A 22,798-nucleotide genomic window follows, 5' to 3' on the forward strand; every position below is an offset into this window, starting at 1 on the left:
ATTATGTTGAAAACAGTTAAAGAGAAACAGCATCTATCTGAAATAGAATTATTTTGTAACATTATAAATGTCTTTATCAGTCTTTGGATCTTTCTATTCATTAAAGAAACCTGAAAAAATGTACTCAACTGTTTTAAATAGTGTATAAATATTTATATTGTAATAATAAAAATGCTTCTCTAGCAGCAAATCAGCATATTAGAATGATTTCTGAAGGATAATGCGACTAGAGTAATGATGGTAAAAATTCAGCATTGAATCACAGGAATAAATTACATTTTAAAATATATTCATATGAAAAACAGTTAAATAGTAAAAATATTTCACAATATTACTGCTGTATTTTGGATCAAATAAATGCAGGCTTGATGAGCAGAAGAGACTTTACATTACACATCTGTTCAAAAACTGACTGGTAGTCATCATAGTTTGAGCGTTTAAACTTTTCAACACTGATGATAATGTTGAATAAAGAATGATCAAATTGTTTTTTGAGCAGCAAATCAGCATATTAGAATGATTTCTGAAGATTCATGTGACTGAAGACTAAAGTAATGATGCTCAAATTCAGCTTTGTCGTCACAGAAATAAAATATATTTTAAAATGTATTAAAATAGAAAACTGTTATTTTAAATTGCAATAATGTTACTGTTTTACATGGAATTAAAAAATCTTCCTGCTTCTAAATTTCGACCGGTAGTGTACGGAAAATGCACCAAACTTAAAAATGACACATTTACTGCTTTGCACATTGAATTCATCCTTACACAAAGTACGCATTCAAAACTCACCTTGTGTTTTTGTTCTTTTGCAGTGTTCATATCCTGTCTGGGAAGACTTCAGTGCCAAGGCCACCAAGCTGCACTCTCAACTCCGGTAAGTTCAGTCTCCGGCTCACATCCGCACCTGTCATGTGAGGTTTTATTGAATGCTGAGAAAAGACATCGTCATCAATTTACCCCATTTCTTTTTCAGAACCACGGTTTTAGCAGCAGTGGCATTTCTGGATGCCTTTCAGAAGGTGGCGGACATGGCGACCAACACAAGAGGTAGGCATGATCAGGGATGTGTAATAGTGTGTGTGTGTGTGTGTGATTGAGTGTGATTTCTGTTCAGCATGCAGGGATATGTATATCCCACTATGAGGGTTATGCATTGGAGTGTCCAAAATCAAGGATTATAGAAGGTACAGAGCCAGACCCCTCTAGATTTAATGCTCTCATCTGGCAAACAACGTGTGTGAGGATGTCTTTGTGTTAGTGGTTCTATTCGTGTGAATGTAAGACAAAAGATCATCTTGTTTTTAGGAATTTATTGGTTTTATCAGCTGCGTTATTCATCTTCATCTCTGGTGAGTTTTCAACAGTCTGTTCACATGGCAGAAGTGAGCGGATGTTGTAAATCCTTGACAATAATGGATAAATGAGAGGGAACAAAGACGTGCCTCATAGCTGTAGAGAGGCTTGCTGGGTGTTTTTGGTTATTTATGGCATGGTGCTTTAGTAATGATTTGACAGAGTCAAGATCTTCAAGGAGAATCGACGGACGAAAATAATGTTGTTTGGAAAATAAACCACCAGTCTCATTATGATTATATTACTGCATTGGGCTCTGGGGATTTGGAATTTTTTTTTTTTTTTTTTTCTTCATTTCATCTTGTGCCCTGCCTGAGGTAAAGAGTGTGTTTGAAGGAGTATGATGATCTGTGTTATTATGGGTTCATGTGGGCATGTTGTGTTTTTAATGAGCTGACGGAGCTGGGAGCCTTCCTCTGTGCCTTGTAAAAGCAGTGAGGATCTCATCCGACCCCAACTGTGATTCATAGGCGGCTGTTTTAGATGGAGGCTTTTGGGTACAAAAAGCAAAAGGGAAGTTTGAAGAGAGACTGAGAACAATTAACAAAAGAAACATTAAAAGTTACAAGGCTATAAGAAAGTGAGACAGCATATTTTCTTACAGCAATTTTATTTTATTATTGATTTTAAGTAATATATTTTACGTTTTTTATTTTAATTAATTTACTTTTATTTATTTCATATTATCGTTTATTTTATTTATAATTTTTTATAATTCAATTTTATTTTTTGTTTTATTGTATTTTGTTTTATTTTATTATTTATTTTTATTTTATTTATTTATTTATTTACTACCTTGTAGCTGTATAATGTGATCTACATTTTGTACATTTAATTCATTGTTTTATTATATTATATTATTTATTTTTATTTTTAATTTGTAATTGTAGTTATTAATTTTTATTTTATTTTATATTTGGTTTTGGTTTTATATATATATATATTTTGTTTTAGTGTTATATATATATATATATATATATATATATTCATTATCTGTTATTCTTTATATTTCAGTTGCCTTGGACAGATCATTGTTCTTAATTCTTTTTAATTTTCTAATCTAAAATTTGCTTCTAATTTAATTTCTGTGAATAAAATGTATGCTGCAAAATTCTTATAATGTTCTCTTTTCAATCTATTCTCAATTTTATTTTCAGTCAGTATTTTCTAATAATAATACTAAATTCTTAAAATGCGTCTTAAATATAAATATAATTTGTTATTCCAAATGCACATTTTTGACTAATTCTAAGCATAAATCCCACAAAATGTATTATTTTATTTCTTAAATACTTCTTAAATCTGGTCAGTTCACATCACTGTTGTGCACTGTTGTATCATTGCTCTGACTAGTAAATTTGTATAAATTATAGATGACAGTAAAGTTATGTAGCACAGAGCTGGTATCTGGGATGTAGGTCAGATGCTGCATCACACTCATTTTTTTCTTTAACATTATTCTAGTGATTTGATATGCAAGCCCTTGAGTCAAATTTTATTTCCTCTGTTGTGATTTAGACATGCATCAGCCATATCCCACATAGCTGAAAGGATGACAACGGCTTTCACGTTTACATTTTAGAATGAAATAAACACAATTTTATATTTCATCAGCCAATAGAAAGGGATTAGCATGAGATGGAGTAGATAAGAGTGGCGTAGATAACCTGGTGCTCAAGATCGTGGCACAGGTCAGGGCTCTTAAGCACAGGAAGCAGGGGTCGCATACTGCTCAGTGATCATGTGACCTGACTGATGTGAATTTGCTGAATGCCAAAGGGAGGGCGGCCGCCAAGGTCTGACACACCTCACAGACGTGCCCTGGAACTACTTCAAAGAGAGAGAAAGCGGCAAGCAGACAGTCTATGGATCAAACAGTGTGTGGACTACAGGGCTGCTGGAAGACAAAATTGAGAGATGGGGATATTTTAAAGGATTACTCCACTTCCAGAATAAAAAAATCCTATATCATCCAAGATATTCATGTCTTTCTTTCTTCAGTTGCAAAAAAATTAAATTTTTTGAGGAAAACATTCCTCAAAGGATTTTTCTCCATATAGTAGACTTCAGTGGTGCTTAAAGGATTAAAGTAGAGATGCACGATATTGGATTTTTGCCGATATCCGATATGCCGATATTTTTTCATCTCATTTTGGCCGATACCGATACCGATACCGATATATATCATTTTATTTGGAAAGTTAGTTTTTAACAATAACTTATTTGTTAGGATTAAATAAATAGTAATGAGTGGTTTACATTCAATCCCTTCTTTTTCATCAGTAGACTAGCATTATTTATGATCTGAATTTTGTAAATTAAGTTCACTTTTGCTATGTTATAAGCCGAACTTCGGATGCTTTCACTTTCGATTTTGCAATCTGAATACAACATTTCAAAACGAAAACAGAAAAGTAGAACTAAACTGGGTGACTGTGAGGGTGCTTTGCGGGACATGAACAGGACATAATTCATTGCTACAATTTCTTAATTCGTTCCTATGATTTATTAATTTATTAATTTGTAAAATGAGGGAACGAATTAATATGTAGTATTAACGAATTGTTAATTTATTCCCACAAAATATTTTATTTCCCACCCGCAATTTATCACAGTAAGAGATACGAAAACATGGATTAAAAGTGAATGACAAGAAAATAAACCTAAGAAATTAAAAGGTGAGACGGTGAGGATTTGGGAAAATAAAAATATTAAGTTATGTCGCAATTCGTGACCAACTGGCAAAACAGTACACCTTTTTTGCACAAGAATACCAACATGTTTACCTTCTCTGGTTTAACAAGCGGTCTTTTACCCTACTCGAAAACCAAATCCTCCGTCCGCAATCTTTCCAGAATAGTCGCGTCCTTTTTGCCGTCACCGCCTGGCTCGTGCTGACACTACAAATACAAACCAGGCTCTACACCCGAAGCGCTCACAACGAAAACTACTCTTCGCGTGATCAGTGAAATCCTGAATATGCCACGGCTTTGTAACTCTGTAACCCGCGCTGTATGGAGCAGTGCGACCATGTCAAATTTTAACTTGCACATTTAAAAAAAAAAAAAAAAAAAAAAAACAGTTTTGATCAGTCTAGAGCCCTGCAATACAAAGGCATTCAACATGGAAAGAAAGTAATAGAAATGTAGTCACTAAGTCATGTTTAATTATAATTTCTAATTATTTTATATGGTGCACTTCGCTCTGACAGGGCTGCAGGACACGAACATAATTATTTCCTACAACTTGTTAATTCGTTCCTACGTTTTATTAATTTATTAATTTGTAAAATAAGGGAACGAATTAAAAAGTCGTATTAACGAATTCTTAATTTATTGCCACGAAATCTTTTATTTCCCACACGCAGTTTACCCGCATAAATGATCCGACAACATGGATTAAAAGTAAATGACAAGAAAACAAACCTGCGAAATTAAAGGGTGAGACGGTGATGATTTGTGAAAAGAAACCATAAATATTATTAAGTTTGTGGCAATTCGTGACCAACCGGGAAAACAGGACACACAGCCGCTTATGGCTTTAAATGTATTGGCTCGAACGGCATGAATCCAAAAGTATGGTCGCTACTAACATTTGCCTGCTAACCAATTATTTAACTTATAAAGAATGCTTTGTACCTCACTTGTGTCATATTCACGAAAAATGTTTCATATGAGCAACAGTGTGTTTTGCCGTCGCGCCGCCGAAGAAAGAGAATTCACTGACCGCGCGCCGTAATTACTTTTTATTTTAAATGCAGATCATGTCATGTGCAAACACAGCCATTGGGTTTCAAAATACAACAAAGAGCACCATAAAACCATTTAAAATGTGCATTTAGCGATCTAGTGACTGGATATGAAACAGGCAACAGTAAATTATCCCAAATGGAACAACGGCGCGTTTTCTCCTATAGCCGCTGCTGCCACTGCACGTGCTATTGCTATGCATCATTCTATATGTGTATTCTCAGTTTAAATGCAGCGATCCAAAACAGTGAATCTACTCCTCATTCAGTCAAAACTTTGCTTCAAGAATGAGCCACACTGCTGACATGATCTAATCCCTAGCACACCCTTAGCACATGTGAGTTAACATATTCATCTTATCAGCAAAACATATCGGCATAATGTTTCATATCGGGCCGATGCCGATATTTACATTTGAAGTCATTATCGGCCGATTCCGATATCAGTCCGATAATATCGTGCATCCCTAGATTAAAGGGTAAAAATGCAGCTTCAGAGAGCTCTACACTATCCCAGCTGAGGAATAAGAGTCCTATCTAGTGAAATGATCTGTATTTTTTTTTTTTTTAATTCATATTTATACACTTTTTAACCACAATTCTTGTCTAGCTCTGTGATGCGCATGTGTAATATGTGCTCTCCGGTTCAAGACAGTTAGGGCATCTAACTAAAAACCCATCTCATTTTCTCCTCCAACTTCAAAATCGCCCTAGATCTCTGTTTGTAAAGGGTGTTTGACCTTTGCACATTCACTTTGTAAATACTGGGTCGGTACTTCTGCAGCGATGTAGGACGATTTTGAAGTTGGAGGAGAAAATAAGATGGGAGTTTTTCTTCATACCCTAACTGTATTGAACCAGCTCCATATGAATTGCTTTTCTCTACCTGATCTCATGACGAAAACATACCTGTGGAAACCTTTTTGCAAGATGCGAAATAAGTAAAATAAATACATATCACTTCAGTTTTCAACAGAAATGAACACTAGAAGCGGTTATACACAGTTATGATTACAGCTCCATGTTTCACTTTCCAGATGTTACAAGCTTGCTCGATAGCTCAGCCAGCACGGAACTGGACTTGGGATGTGAAATCCGTGGGTACGAATCCCGTGAAAAACATGACTTACGGTGAAAGAGCTGTCTCATCTTGCGAAAAGTTCCCACAGATATGTTTTTTTCTCATGAGATAAGGTTGGCTTTTCTGATGTAAACTTGCTCAGTAGCTTACCTGGTACATGTTTTGCACTTGTGATGAGAGATCAAAAAACAAGCTAAAATGGCATGCTTGCAATTGCGTTTTTACGTTACATTCGCTTTTGTTCATACTATCGGGTAGGTTTAGGTTTAGTGCAAATGGTACATTATTTTAAAAACGGCACAGAGCATTAGTGTTATAACACCATTTAACGGACATTTCAAGTCAGAACTGTAGTGACACGTACTAAACCAACATCACATAAAACTTACCATATGTACGTTCATCTGTTCCAGGGGGGGATAAACGAACACTTTTTTTAGTGTCACTCAGTGGACATTTCACATCGAATATGTCACAAAATGTACATGTTGCTACGTATGTCTCATCTTGCGAAAGGTTCCCACAGATACGTTTTTTTTTCTCATGAGATAAGTTTGGCTTTTCTGATGTAAACTTGCTCAGTAGCTCACCTGGTACACGTTTTGCACTTGTAATGTGGGGTTCTGTTAAACAGAAGTCATTATAAAAGAACTCAAAGACTTAAAATAGCTAAAATGGCATGCTTGCCCAGCAGATTCATTTTATTTTTTTCTCATGTTTGTTTTTAAGACTATTGGTTAGGTTGCAGGTGGTATGTCATCTTCAAATGCGAAGAAGCAATAACTTTTTAGTGCCACTCACTGGACACTTAATTCCCAAACTGCCATGATACGTACAACAATAAACATAATAAAAGATTGCCAGATTCATTTTCATCTGTTTTTGATAAAACAGAAAATGCTTTTACCGCCACTCACTGGATATTTCACTTTGTAAGTGTTGTAAGCATCAAAAAGCAATGTAATATCATTTTGCAGAAATGTCACCACAGGCACATTCTTCCAATGAGTATGGGTTGCATATTCATGTTTAGCTGGTAAAGTTTATGTTTGGGAGACAAGTTTCACCCCCTCCCCGTTGCAGCGGCACAGACTGCCACGAAGGAAAGAGGAGGGAACGGCAGTGAACCGCAATGAAACGGAAGCAAACACACAAACACAACCGCACACACACACACACACACAAACACACTCCAGGCCTTCATCCTCTCGATGGGGGTCCGCCACTATAGTGAGAGAGGAAGCTGATGCTTCCTGCCAGTAACTGCCTATAATCTGCTTCTCATTTACTGTTCTTTACTGCTCTTCATCCTAAAGTTCATTCTCCTCCTCCTGTCCTGCCATGATTGAGTCTAGCAAGCTCTCTTCATCTTCAGCATTATGTTTTGTGTTTGTACATTGGCTACGGATTAACTTAAAGAGACAGCTCACCCAGAAATTAAAATTGTCATCATTTACAGGCTCATGAAGTTACATGCCTCTATATACATTTCTGCAACAGTGAAATTACGTACTGCACGTTTCGCGGCAGTTTCAAAGTGAAATGTCCAGACAGTGGGGCTAAAACACAATATGTTCAATATGTGACCTTAGCACGTTTTTATTAGGTTGGTACAGATGCGTATTGCTGCGTTTTTATTACGCTGCTTGAGGTACATATTGCGGCTGTTCAGAATTCAAATATCTGGGGAGTGTCGCTAAAGGTTAAAGCTCTATCGCTGGAAATTTCCCCTACACCAAACCCAACCCTAAACCTACCTGATAGTGTTAACAAATGCAAAAGTGATTTAAAAATGCTTTTGCTGATGCTGCCATGCTACTTTATCTTCCTTTGATTTGAGCTGTTTTTTCGAACCGTAGTTTTATCACTCAAGTGCAACACAGTATCAAGTGAGCTACCGAGCAAACCTACTGAATCATATGTGACGACAACATTCAAAAGTATCAGTTTTCAAATCAAGCAGGATTTTAAAATGGTTTTGAAGCCATAACAATATTCTGCAAGTAATTGTACAAAATTTGGCTTTATTTATCAAAACTCTGTACCTTTAAATCATACTTTGTGTGAAGAGGAGTAAAAGTTGTTAGAGTTTTCCTGGCACTAGTGTTCATTTCAGCTGGAAACTGCTGTGATTCGTACATGTGGATACGTTTTTTTTTTTTTTTTTTTCAGTTTTTGCAGAAATGTATATAGATGCACGTCTCTCCAATGAGCCTATGTTGATTTACTCACACTCATGTCGTTCCAAACCCGACGTTCTGTGGAACCCAGAAGAAGATGTTTTAGACCCCTTTGACTAACTGTACAGACAAAACTGTGAAAAAAAATTCTTTTATATCTTCCACAGGGAAATAAGAACAGTTTTGGATGACTAAAAGATGATAGAATTTTCATTTTTGGGTGAATAATCTATTTAGACTGAGCCAATATCAAAACAAAAAGTACTTTGGCTTGTCTTCTCTGCCTTCCCCTCGGCCTCTCACTCTCTTTCTCTTCTTGCTGAGTCTCTCACACAGAGTTACTTTAAACTGTAATAGTATTTCACAATATTACTGTTTAGACTGTATTTTTCCTCAAATGGAGCATACTGTAAAAGACTTATTTCAACAAAAACGAACAAAAAAATCCTTCCAACCTCAAAATTTTGAACAGTAGTTACCTCTGGCAGGTATCGGTTAATGTCAAAACAATAAATAATATAAAAACAAAATTAAAATTAATATAAATTATTGAAAAATTAAAGTATAGTCCTATTTTTATATCATATTTATATTCTTAATGTAAAAAGACTAAATTATTTTATTTTTACTGTGAATGATCCCTTTAAGATTATGGATTCAGACTCTCTCCCTTAAGGAAAATCGGGGCTTTAGCCAAGTTTTTGGCTTTTTCACATGTGTACAATAAGTGGCAGGGGGAAAGAACACAGCGTCGGGAGGCCTAGATAATAATCTTGTTCTGTATGGATGGATTCAGTGGAGGGAGTCTGGCTGTGTGTGTGAAAACCCTAATTCATGAGCCAGAATCAAAACAAAAAGTGCTTTGGCTTGTCCTCTCGGTCTTCCTCTCGGCCTCTCGCTCTCTCTTTCTCCTCGCGCTCAGTCTCTCACACAGAGACTCTCTTTCCCACTCTGTTCTTGCCTGTGGTGGGAATGAATGTTGATAGATCGCAGTCTGTCCTGGAAGCCTGGCACGGGGGCTCGTAAAAAAAAGGCGGTCTGCAGATGTGTGCGCGGCGCAGAAGGCTCGTCCGGCGCTTCATAGGGGTGTTTTACTGCCCTGCCTGCATGAGCGGAATAGTAGCGACCATAATGAACATCATAAATCTGATTCATACACCAGGGGGCAAAATGGCTGCCCCTCATAGTCAAAGAGGACATGAAAAAAATGTCTGCCAGCTCAGCAGCCGGCAAGCTATTTGCAGGATCAGTTTGTGTGTCTGAGTGTGTTTGTGTGTGTGATGGGGGTTAGTATTTCCCCAGATGTTTGAAGTAGAGTGGTGTTACCATTCACACGGCCGTGTAAGCAAACACCAGCCAAACAGTCTGAGAGGAACGTTCTCAGTCGCCTTAACACGTCTATTTCTGATAGGGCCTAGTGTAGATTTACAAAGTGCACTCTATAATATCAACAAGAGATAGTAAATGCTGCTTGAAGTGGTGGACTGATGATACTTAATGAAATTTTCACCACAGGAGCAGCCACTTTTTATTGTATATATATATATAAATTCTCGTTGTAAATATGTCACTATGTCTGCTCTTTCTACAAGCATGCACTTTCTTTCGCCATCTCTAAATTTAATTAGCATTCCTCATTTCTCTCATCTGTTCTGCTTCATGAACGTCAAGCATGTGTGAATGTCATCCAAAATGAAAGGGAGCAGGTGCAGTTGTGAATGCTAAATGTACAGTTTTTAATTCACTACAATCCATTATTGTCCTGTTTGTAATAAGTAACTACTTTTAGAATGATAGTAACTGTAAGTGCTTTACATTGCTTTGTCACGAGGAAGAATAGTCTGATGCTGCATTTAAATGACAGAGGATCAAGTCCATCTGTGTCTGCCAGTCTGTCTCTCCACAGCCGAGTGTTTGACAGCCAGTGACCTTGAATGATCCCATTTCTGTCCAGTACAGCCGGACACTATTATGTCTTCTCCTTTTAGAGCTGCAATTCCTTTTATTCATTAAAAAAGATGCATTAACTATGGAGACGGAGTGTTTTGAGAACGCAAGCTCTGTTTATTAATATAATGGCACCTTAAAGACAAAAGAGGGTTTGTGTGATTAGGAAGAAAAGTGAAAAGAGACAACACACAACACACTACACAAGCCTTGTGATATTTGTTTGATAGCAGCGGCTGCCAAAAAAAAAGGATTAAAAAAGACAAGAAGAAAGGATCTTTTCTTACAAACCATCACTGGCTCCCATCAACACTCTCTTATTACAAGAAAATTACTGCTGCTCTTTAATTCTACGGGGCGGTTTGATGGTGCAGGACCTCCCACTAACATGGTGAGCCTGACTCAGCTTTCCCCGTATACCTCCCCAAACGCACACACACTCACTCCTGACCTCCTCTAGGGAACACCTGTTCTCACTGAGAGACTTGTACAGCTCAGCACTCCTACACCCTCCCAAACTATACTATCATTAAGACCTTATAATCAAGAAGCACTATTAGCGAATGACGGGAAAAGATCACCAGGAACAGGTTCTTTGAAGAGAAACACATTTTTTTTCCCACACTGTGATAAAGACCACCAAGATAGAAGGAGACACTTTTTCACTGTCAGTAAATTTCTTGCTGTTGTAGTTATTTCAAAGCACTGTAAGTTTGGATTCTAAACTTCAGCAGATAATCTTTTGTGGATTTTATTTTGAGCTACTGGCTGCAATATCCTTCATTTCTCTTTCCAACCTACAGTACATCAGTAGCTGTCTATACAGAAGTTTGTTCCAGAACTAGAATTTGATTAGTTTCCCATTGTCTGCTTTGTTTTCCAGACAGACTATCAGTGTGTGTGTGTGTTGTGTGTGTAAAACATTTTTTTCTCCAAGTTACTTTCTTACTCCAGTAGGTGGCTACAAGTGGCTATCTGTACGAGTCATTGAATTATTCACTCAATGAACTTATTTGTTCATTCAGGAAAAAAGGCCATTACTGGGTGTTGAGAAATGATTGTGCAGTGATTCAGCAAATATATTGGTTAAACATTATTACTGTATTTTAAGTGCTACAACGGTGTACCAGTTCTAACGGCATGGCAAAAGTTTAAGCGAAGCATGCTAACTGTTCTATCATTGGCTGCACAGATGAACAAAGAATACTATTTGGAGTCCCAGCCTCAGACAAGACAAGACAAGACAGCAGTGGATTTATTGATTTTTTTACTGTATATTACACTGCTCCACACATATCTAATGTAAACATGCAATTTCTTTCTCAGCTGTTTACCTTAAAAGACATATCCGACTGTTTTTGTAACTCCTATGTGTGCTTTTAACATTAAATTTTGTGTATTTGACAGTTTAAGCGCAATACGACATGAACTTCATTTAGTACTCACCAGTGGAATTTCCTCCAAGGAGGCAAGGGAGGCAGTGTCTCCTCTCCTCAAAACTGTGCTGTGCAATGATTAATCATGATTAATCGCATCCAGTTTTTGTTTCAAAAATATATGTGTGTGTACTGTGTATATTTATTATGTAGATATAAATACACATGCATGGATATATTTAAGAAAAATATGTTATGGTTATATATAAAATAAATGTATATATAATATTAATTGTATCAATAAAAATATATGCATGTAAATACATGTACATATTTTCATATACATATTATACACAGTACACACACGTATATTATGTAAACAAAAACATTTTGCATGTGATTAATCGCAATTAATCGTTGCACAGCATTAAAAATAATAGATATTACAAAAATAAAACATCGCAAATATGACATTAAAAGTCTAAAAGTCTATAAGTCACTTGATGTTATAAAGTAACTCTGTCCAACACCAACACCCGCACGCAAAGTTACAGTGGAGGCGTGCCTCCCATTGGTCCATTGACTTTCTACAGAGACCCCATAGCGTGCTGTGACTTTTCCGTGGGCTAAATAGCCCGCCTCGTTGGCAGAGGCTATTTACACTAACTCCGCCCACTAACGTGTTTTTGACTGAGTCAGTTACAAAAGACGATCGTCTAATAACAGCTCCAGTAGACACCCCCGCACACCACTGGTACACCATGTGACAGCCACTTTTCCGTGCTTCAGATGTGTGCGCTCAGAAAACCATATATTAGAAGTTTAAATTCAGCACGATAGACATGATAATCTGCTGTAATAAGCTGTAATAGCAGCCCTATTGTGGAAAAGGGGACGGGGAGCAGCAGCTCATTTGTATTTAAAGAGATATACACAAAAACAGCGTGTTTCTGCTTCCACACAAACTTGGCGTTCTCAAAATAATATAATAATTGATCTGTGGGGTATTTGAGCTGGAACTTCAGAGACACATTCTGGAGACACCTGAGACTTGTATTACATCTTGTAAAAAGGGGCATAATAGGTCTTTAAATGCAATTTTAATTTATAAATTTATAAATGATTTTTACTAATTTTGTACGAATTACTATTTTTTTCTGTATGTAAACATGCAAAAGACACACGTCTTCGACCATTGTGCAGTGCTTTGCATGTGAAGGCTGTGTTTTGATGTCCACTTTTGGCCAGCTTTTTCCTGTTCCTTTTGTTATTTCTCTGATTGTTTCTACCTGTGTCTTGTTAGTCTAATTAGTGTTTTCTGGGTTCATTTTTGGGTCTTGTCTTTACACAGTGTTTCATTGCAGTGCTTAATTTTGATTTTCTTGTTTTTGTTTTCCCATGTTCTTTGTACTGTACTTTGAATATTATTTAATTAAAAAATCTGAATTTTGATCCATCTCTCCTGTGTTTTTAAGTTCAGACGGTACATTTCCATCACTATATGAACATGCTCTGAAACAGCGTGTACAATATGGAAATTCTGAGGCTCGACTTTGCCTTAATGGCAATTAAATATTAACAGTGGTTTGAGTTATAGACCTAATTAAGATAGCATCCTGTGTAGACCCTCCAGCTCAGTCCCCGTGAGATGATTCACAAAGCTGCTCAGAAGCTGAAGGAGTTGTCAAAAACTGATTGAAAGACCCTCGTTTTTATACAAAGACTGCTTTCTGGTGTGTATGGATTATTTTAATCATACTGTAAGGTCCCAAACCTGGGTAGTCGTAGAAAAAAAAAACAACACAGAATGCTAAATTAGAAAGTCCAGTGTGAATTACAGCTCCTAGAGAGACATTTTATGCTCTGCCTCATCGAACTGTATCATCTTTTTCTGCTTCTCCTTAATTCCTGTCTTCTGATTGGCTCTGACAGCTCAATATGACCAGACCCTCGTTATAATAGACTAATGCAGGCGAGTGCATGTGCGTGTGTTTCGTGGGGCTCTTGGCATTTACCACAGGATGTCGACTGTTTTTCCTCAAGCTAATCTGAAATGCTGGATGCGGCGCAGTGGCACATGACACACAGGTAGACTCTGTACCCCACTGCCAGCCTGCTCATCGCGAGGGGAGGGCGATCGCTGCAGTGTTGCCTAGCAACAGAGACAGAGGTGCCCCTGTTGCTTGTAGTGTTGCTAAGAAACTGGGAAAAAATGTTGCAGTCGTTTACGGTGTTTGCGGAGTGGCAAATAGTAACATGGTAAGCTACAAGCAGAGCTGATGTTGTCACAAGCTGTTTCAGTGTTGTTTTCAGCTTGAATGAATGAAACGGTTCAATACAAACTTAAACCTTCAGGCTGTAGGTGAAAACTGATGACAAATCTGAACCAGAATTTAAAGTGTGGGCGAACAGAGAAGAGGATGTGTCTCTTGTCATTAGTAACAGAATCTCTGTCTCGCACATAGATACTCCCAAACGCAAACGCACACACCCGCCGCTCTCATTAAGAAGATGGGAGACTTGCCTTGGCAGCGCAGTCTAGTTTCTGCTGCTTCCCACGTACATGCTGCTGGCTGCAGGCACAAAGAGAGCCTGTGACACAAGGAAGTGTCCTCACAGAGCGGCTAAAGAGAGAGAGAGGGATGCAGAGGGAGGAAGAGAAGCAAATAGATGAGCATTGTGAGTGCAGCTTAATTAAAGACAATAATGTTGTTTTTGTAGCACATTCTCAAAAACAAATGGCTGACTCAGGGAGGTGGAGATGGCCTAGTTTCCCACTCAAGAGGAACTCTCAGCTTTTAAGAGAGTTTAGATGAGATGAGCTTTAGATGTAAAGAATTTTCATGAGAGGTGTAAGAGCGGTTGTTTGTGTATATACAGTATATTTTGTTCCTATGCTTGATTTGGTGACACATGTTAATGGCCTGTCCACCAAACAATGATTGGACAGCTGACCACCTTGTGGTGGGCCTCCAATGACCTGACCAAATAGCATGACCAAGACGATCACAAAAATGGAGAGTTCACTCAAAAACAAAAAAATCTGTCATCATTTACTCACCCTCATGTCATTGTGTCACATTCCTTCTCCCGTGGAAGGCAAAAGAAGATATTTTTAAAGAACCAAACAGTTTTAGCAACTATTGGCTTCTATTGTATGGACAAAAACACTGGGGAGGTTCTTCTCTTGTGTCCCACAGAACAACATTAAGGTGAGTATGATGACAGAATTTGCCTTTTTGGGTGATCCCTTTAAAAAATTTGTTAATTCCTGAATTAAAATTTCCTGATCATTTACTCACCCCCATGTCATCCATGTATTTCTTTCTTCAGTTGAAAAGGTTTTTGAGGAAAACATTCCAGGATTTTTCTCCATACAGTGGACTTCAATGGGGATCAATGGGTTGAAGGTCCAAATTGCAGTTTCAATGCAGCTTCAAAGGGCTCTACACCAGGGGTGTCAAACTCCGGTCCTGGAGGGCCGCAGCCCTGCAAAGTTTAGTTACAACCCTGCTCTAACACACAAACCATGTAGTTGTCAAACGAGCCTGAATGACTTGATTAGCTGGATCAGGTGTGTTTAATTAGGGTTGAATCTAAACTGTGCAGGGCTGCGGCCCTCCAAGAACTGAGTTTGATACCCCTGCTCTACACAATCCTAGTTGAGGAATATAGGCGGTGCGTTCAGTGTGTGACCGCCTTAATGGTCTTATCTACTGAAATGATTGGGCATATTCCCCCCAAAAAATTCGATAACACTTTAGTATAGGGACCAATTCTCATTATTAACTAGATGCTTATTAGCATGCCTATTATTAACATATTGGCTGTTCATAACTTACAACATGCACATATTCTGCATGACCATATTCTACATCCCTAGTCCTACCCAGTACTTAAACTTAACAACTACCTTACTAACTATTAATAAATAGCAAATTATGAGTTTATTGAGCCAAAAATAGTAGTTAATGGTTTGTTAATAGCAAGAATTGGAGCTTAAAATAAGGTTTGACCAAAAATTCTATACTTTTTAACCACAAATGCTCGTCCTGCACTAGCTGTGCAATGCACGCCTGTGACTTCAGGCATTACATAATCATGCTGAAAAGGTCATGCGTGGTTAGTTCTTCATGCTTCAGTTCAAAAAGGTAGGGTAGGGTGAAAAACTCCATCTCATTTTCTCCTCCAGCTTTAAAATCGTCCAATATCGTTGTTTTACCTTTTTTAAAAGGGTGTTTGACCTTTTTTGCACATTCGCTTTGTAAACACTGGGCTGGTACTTCTCCCTACGTCATGCGTGACCTTTCCAGTATGTCATGTGTGAAGTTGTGGACGCAGAGCTAGTGCAAAACGAGCATTTGTGGCTATAAAGTATATACATTTTTATTATTTTTTTTAGAAAGTGACAGAAAGACCTTTATTCTTCGGCTGTGATCATGTAGAGCTTTTTGAAGCTGCACTGAAACTGCAGTTTGGACTTTCAACCCATTGATCCCTATTGAAGTCCACTATACGGAGAAAAATCCTGGAATGTTTTACTCAGAAACCTCTTTTCTTTTCGACTGAAGAAAGACAGACATGAACATCTTGGATGAGATAATTATCAGGAATTTTAATTCTGGAGTGAACTAATCCTTTAAGCAAGTGAGTGAACTCAGTTCAGATGTATGGAAACATTGTATCAGAACTCATTTCCATTTGAAAGAATTTAAATGGGTCATATCATAAGGAGTTCTCCTTGATCTTTTGAGATAAAAGAGTTCATCGCACTGTATACTGTAACGGATCTCAAAACATCTTGCTCTCCAACCTAAAAACAGCATTTAATGAAACGAAGCTGCAAAAGCACATTCTGATCACTCACACAGTCAAGACAGGTGAATACATTAACACATGACCACGTAAGTGTTCACATCAAAACAGAGAGAAGACACAGTAAACACAGTCACACCCAGAACTAGACTTTGTTTGGATACGCATTTCGTGTCAGGAAGTCTGTATAAACATGGGCTCGTTGTTGTCTCATGTCCTTGTTTCACTCTCGGCAAGGACTTGCCCAAATTGAATGTTGCCAGGTAATGAAGAAAAGGCTATTTGCGCTTGTAATATTCAGTCAAATGTTTGTTTTCAAGGACTCTGTGTTTGCAGATCTGGCAAGATGGGAAGTGAAGTTTCAACATTTCCATTAATTTCTGCCATTAAGGCCCATTTTTGAATATTTGTGAACATTATAGGTGGCCATAATCACATTCATGATAGAATACATGATTGTTTTTCCTATATTTTGTCATGTTTTCATATTCACGCTTTTGAATCTTTATGAAACCTTTTGAATGAACGCCGGACTTACACAAACATTTGCATGTTTTCAGTGCTAGATTTTTTAATTTATTTTTAATGGAAAGGTGTTCCAATCTTTTTTTCCCATAGCATTATCGTTTTTCACTTTTGGTCACATTCCCAGAGCCCAAACTTTTTACTAAAAAAGGCCAAACTTTTAAGAAGTTGTCAGTGACAACTTTTATGCAATGTTGGCTTGGACCATACAGGGTCAAACAGCCTAGCACAGCCAAATACACAAATGTCCACACTGTATGAATCCACTGATAATGATGGATGACTGTGATATGGGTTGTGTTTATAAGGCATGAATGAATGTACGTGTTTTCATCTGCGTGTACGTGGAGCATGAGTGTTGTAGGGTGATCAGCGTGTGAGCCCAGGCCGGACTGAGCATAATCCCTGCTATTAAGAATCAGTAATCAGGCGTGATCTACTTCTACAAGCACTATTGCTGGCTCAGCTGGTGCTATCATCACACATTTCATTAACCCTACACTGGCATTCTCACTTTCTGTCTTGTCTTTGTGTCTCCTTCTCCGCCATTCACGGACTGAATATGTCAGTCAGAGAGCTTTTGATCTACTTGTGCTTTGTCTGCACTGCACCCTTTGTGTTCCCCTCACGTACATTTGCATGTCAATCCAGCACAGTAAGTGTGTCAGATACTTGCAGGCTCCACCTTTGCACCCCAGGCAGTCCCAGAATGTCTTGAAGGGACATGTGCTTTTCTAACATGGCCTGCAAATGACTTAAAAAGCTATAAACTGTTGAAGACATGAAGTCCACTCATCACATTGAGAGGATTGAGAGGTGACGGGGTCAGATGGACAGAGAGAATGAATATAGATCTGTATGATAAGATTATTAGAGCATGAATGAGGCCAAAATGAATAGGCATTGACAGGTTTATTGATGGAAATGTGAAGTGGATGTGCCCTCATCCCATGTTCTGCTCTCTCAAGCTCTAACCTTCCTCATCTTTGACTATTATAGTCTCTTTCCTGCCCTCTTTCTCTTGTTCCCAGTGGAAGAAGCACATTTATAGTGCCTCTATCTTCGTCTTTGGGCAACTACTTTCTCTTTTTAATACGTCTGCTGTTATTTTTACATTTTCCTGTTGATTCTCTCTGATTTTACCTGAATCTCTTTGTCTCTTGCTGTACTTCTATTTCTGTTGGTCCTTTGGGTGTGTTGGCACAGCAGTTGCCTCTGCAATTCACAATCCTGATTTAGGCTTTGTTGTTTTATATGCCCTCATATCTTTGTCTTACTTTGCTCCTTTTTTCTGTATGTGTTTATGTCTACAAATAGATGTCTCTAATGCACAGACACTGCTGGGATACTTGAAGCTTATAGTATAATAAGTACAGTACACACAACAGCATCAGAAATAAATATTATTTATTGTATCTTATAACTTTTCTTCTTTTCGTCAATGTGGACTTTTGGACCCCACTGTATGTAGGTGGAGGATATAACTTATATGAAAGCATATTAGGCCCAAAGAGAGTGGGAGAGGTTGGACTTTGGCAGGGGTTTGTGGGGAATCTCTTAGTCTCCCCTGGAGGTACATGGAGCGCATGAGGGTGCGGATTATGTCCCCGTTAAAGTTCCTGTGAATGGCCATCTTGGCCATTGGTGTGTTTGTCTGGTTTGTTACTATTGTCTTGTCATGGTTGAAACTCTGGACACGGAAAAGGTCAGCAAGGGCTGTGGGTTTTCAGTCCTGGTGAAATGATTACGGAGCTCTGCAGTGCCGGACACTTTTTCCCACAGCCTGTAGAATAAGGAGGGCTGGAGCTCAGCCAGATGGGATTGCTGTTAGCAAGGCTATTCTCAGGGAGCCCCTCCGCCCAGTGCAAGAGGGAAATCTGGACCCATGACAGAGGGGAAAGTGTTTAAACGCTCATGTTATGCTGCAGTGATGCTAAATTTACACAAAATGGCAGCATTTGGCAAAATGCTGGAGTCTTCCCAGACTGAATTTATGATAAGTTAAGTTATGACTTAATAAGTTAAGTCAACTTGAAATGTTGAAATGAAGTGAAAACTTAGATATTTGAGTTGACTAAACAAACAATTTGGATTGTTAAACTTAAAAGCTGGGCTTGTTACCCAGCTGCCTTAAAATTTTAAGTTGAATGAACTCAAATATCTAAGTTGTCACTTAGTACAACTTAACATTTCAAGTTGACTAAACTTTTTTTGAGTTGACTGAACTTAAAATTTTAAGGCAGCCGGGTAACAAATTATTTTAAGTTGAATCAACAAATAGTTTTTTTGCAGTGTGTTGTATAGAAGCCTGTTTCTGCCACTGAATAAAAAAAATAAAATAAAAAAGGTTATTGTTACTTTTTATCTCACACTTTTTTTCTCAGAATTGCGTGATACAAACTCGCAATTGCGAGAAATAAAGTCAGAATTCGGACTTTTTTTCCTAGCAATTCTGAGTTCTTATTTTCAGAAATGTTAGCTATGAGCTCCCAATTGCGAGTTATAAAGTTAAATTTTGAGGGGAAAAAAAGACATATGTTCTCAGAATTGCGTGTTTGTATCTCACAATTCTGAGAAAAAGTCAGAATCGTGAGATATGTACTCGAAATTCTGAGAAAAGAAGTCAGATTTGAGTTTATATCTTGCAGTTCTGTCTTCATTTCTCAGAATTGCGATTACATTTCTCAGAATTGTGAGTTTATTTCTCAGAATTGCAAGTTTGTTTCACAATTGCGAGTTTGTATCATGCAATTATAAGAAATGTAATCAGATTTGTGAGTTTATGTCTCACATTTCTGACTTAATAACTCGCAATTTGTGAGTTTATACCTCAATTATGACTTTATAACTCAAAATTGCAATCTATATAATTGTTTATATCTCACAATTCTGAGAAACAAATGTCACAATTGTGAGATATGAACTTATATATAAAGTCAGTGAGATTATATCTTGCAATTCTGACTCCATTTCTCAGAACTGTGATTTAATTTCTCAGAATTGCATTTATTTCTCAGAATTTTGAGTTTATGTCTTGTAGTTGTGAGTTTATATCATGCAGTTATGAGAAAAATAGATTTGTGAGTTTATGTCTTGCAATTCTGACTTTAGAACTCGCAATTTGCGGGTTTATATCATCCAATTATGAGAAAAAAGGTCAGATTTGTGAGTTTATAACTCAATTCTGACTTTATAACTGACTTTATAACAATTGCAATTTATATCTCACAGTTCAGAGAAAAAAGTCTGAACTGTGAGTTTGTATAACAATTCTGAAGGAAAAAAAATCAGAATTGTGAGAAAAAGACCTTTTTTTTTTTTACTTTTTATTCAATGGTGGAAACAGACCTCCATACTGTTGCCTTTGTAACAATGTTACAAACATTCCTACAACAGTTCCTACAGTACTTGCTTTGCAAACTTCAAGGATTTCCCAAAAATGTAAGGAGTTGCATGAATCCCATTATCCCTGTGGAGTGTTTGGAATGTCTGAAATACCCAGAATTCTGTTATGCTCCCTGTAATGAACTCGCTGACAGCAACTTTTTGTTTACTTGAGTAGTTCAGTGTATATGTTATTTAACATAATTGCCCTAACAGAATTTGATTCCATCCATCTGTCCAATCAAACAAATTCCCAGAATCTTCTTATCCGCCTGTATAAAGCAACATAACATAAGGTCATGAATGGATTTTTTGTGGCTGTGAGTTTGAGAACATGAGGTCAGACTGTCTCTTCTGTTCTATTCAGTTGTGTTCTAGTTTTTACAGCTATATGTGAAAATATATATATTTGGTCTGCAGAGTTTTTTTTGTCATGAGACAACAATTCTTATCAGAAAAAGCTTTGAAGGACTTTGTGATTAAAAAAATGCATTTTCTCTTACAAGAGTTCTTACAAATTTGTTTATTCTGTTTTTCTGTTGTATTTTTAATTGTATTAACTGTTTGTATTTATTCAATGTTCTTCAATTAATCTTCATGTGCAGTGATAGCGTGTGATGCTAATATGGTATTAAACATAAATACAACAAATACAGTTGTGTGTGTGTGTGTTAGAGAATATAAGACATTGTATTGATTGCTGTATTTATAGTAACACTGTTGTGGGGATTTTCTGAATGAAATTAATTTTTCATGAAGACACTGATAGACTGGCTAGTGTGGCATGCGTCAGTATGTTGTTTGCGTGTTTAATATGTGGTTATATCACCACTGTCAGTTTCAGTGGGATTACAGCAGGGCTAATAGTTAGTGGATATTACAGCACTATTGCATGTGTGTGTGTGGGCATGTGCTATGTCTGTGGTCGTATACGTAATCCTCTTTGTCACTGTGACACACAGACCGAGTTTTTATGAGACCTGGCATGCCTCTACTTACATACGCCTGTATGTTTAGGTCGAAGCTTAGCAGATGGTGCGTAATCATTGCAGCCATCAGGTTTAGAGGTTGATGGCATGTGTGTGACATGTGAAAGATAAACGCATGCATACCAATGTGCATTTACACACATGCTCATATGCAATTCTGCAGTGAATATAGAGAGCCGTAGACACTTTTCAATGTGTAGCATTATGTTGGAAGCTCCTCTGTGTGCTTTTATAGATTATTGGATTGTTCTGCCCATGAACTACATATTTTCAAATTTGTCTGAATTGCTTATCATGAACAGAATGATAAATAATAAGAGATTTCTGTTAATGCCTTAGAGATTCAGTAGCCGTGCTAAAATGTATGCTGATTTAAAGCTTCATTGCTGTTTCACAGCACACAGAATATGTTTGAGAAAAATGAATGATGATAACCCATATGAACTGAAACGTATTAGCATTATCTGCAAAAGCATTTTGAATACTTCATGTGTAACTATGCAAAAGGTGCTGGCTTTCACCCTTAACCACCCCCAGCTTGCCCTTTATCTGTCTGTTCATCATGTGTCTTTAGTTAAAGGAAGAGTAAAACATTTTTGGCTTGTTTTTCTTTCTTCTTAGAGCTGCTGTCCATATGTGTAGTCTGGAAGCTTTTGCCCAGGGAGTTTCTAATATATTTTGGGGAAAGCTTTCCATTAGCATCCCATTCATCCTAATGGCAGTTGCTTGGCTGGTGTTTTCAGCCACAGAAGTATGTGAACTGGCTTTTTGGAAATGCAGTCTTTCAGCTGAGCCGTAAGTGCAATTTGACTAATCATGCTGGAATTGATGTCATTTTCCAGTATGAGACACTGAAAAACAGTTCATACTGTAAAAACCCCTCTAGAATTTTTTTTCACTTCAGTAATATAATTATTTTTAAATGTTTTTTAATGGAGATTCTGAAGTTGACCATCCAAACCTTGACCCCTGGTTCATCCTCTCTTGCCCTGGAGAGTGTCTGTGGGCCTTTGTCTTTCCATCCCGTCAGCACTTCTCCTGTCCTGACAGATGCAGAAACACACTTCCTCTTTTCTCGTTTACATGCATACAATACACACACACTTTCCCAATCTCATCTCAGTGCCATTCCTCACTCATTATCTGTGCATCAGGAAGTGAGCTGCTTGAAACATGAAACATCAATGGGTCACATCCTTTTAACTGGTCATTTTCTGTCCCCAGAGATTGGGTGAGATTTCCACCAAATTCTTTATCTCTGGACTGCTTTACATACATAATGCACAGTTGTATTGGAAATTTGGTCATTTCTGGAATGCATCAACACAAAAAAAGAGAAATTACCTCTGCTGAAAAAAAAAAAAAAAACCCAGCTAAAACCAGTATAAGCTGGTTGG

The 22,798-nt window shown here is 37.4% G+C and overlaps 1 protein-coding gene across 2 annotated transcripts in view; it reads left to right on the top strand.

Annotated features, from left to right (window-relative positions):
- Positions 1-22,798, top strand: part of mtss1lb (MTSS I-BAR domain containing 2b) — a 78,430-nt gene that overhangs the window by 12,117 nt on the left and 43,515 nt on the right. For both annotated transcript variants that reach the window (XM_051114334.1, XM_051114335.1), the window contains exons 2-3: positions 816-877; positions 977-1,050. In XM_051114334.1, coding sequence (XP_050970291.1) covers positions 816-877; positions 977-1,050 — 136 coding nt within the window. The remainder of the gene's footprint in view (positions 1-815; positions 878-976; positions 1,051-22,798) is intronic.

The sequence above is a fragment of the Labeo rohita genome, chromosome 7 (genome assembly GCF_022985175.1).
Source record: "Labeo rohita strain BAU-BD-2019 chromosome 7, IGBB_LRoh.1.0, whole genome shotgun sequence".
Taxonomy (NCBI): domain Eukaryota; kingdom Metazoa; phylum Chordata; class Actinopteri; order Cypriniformes; family Cyprinidae; genus Labeo; species Labeo rohita.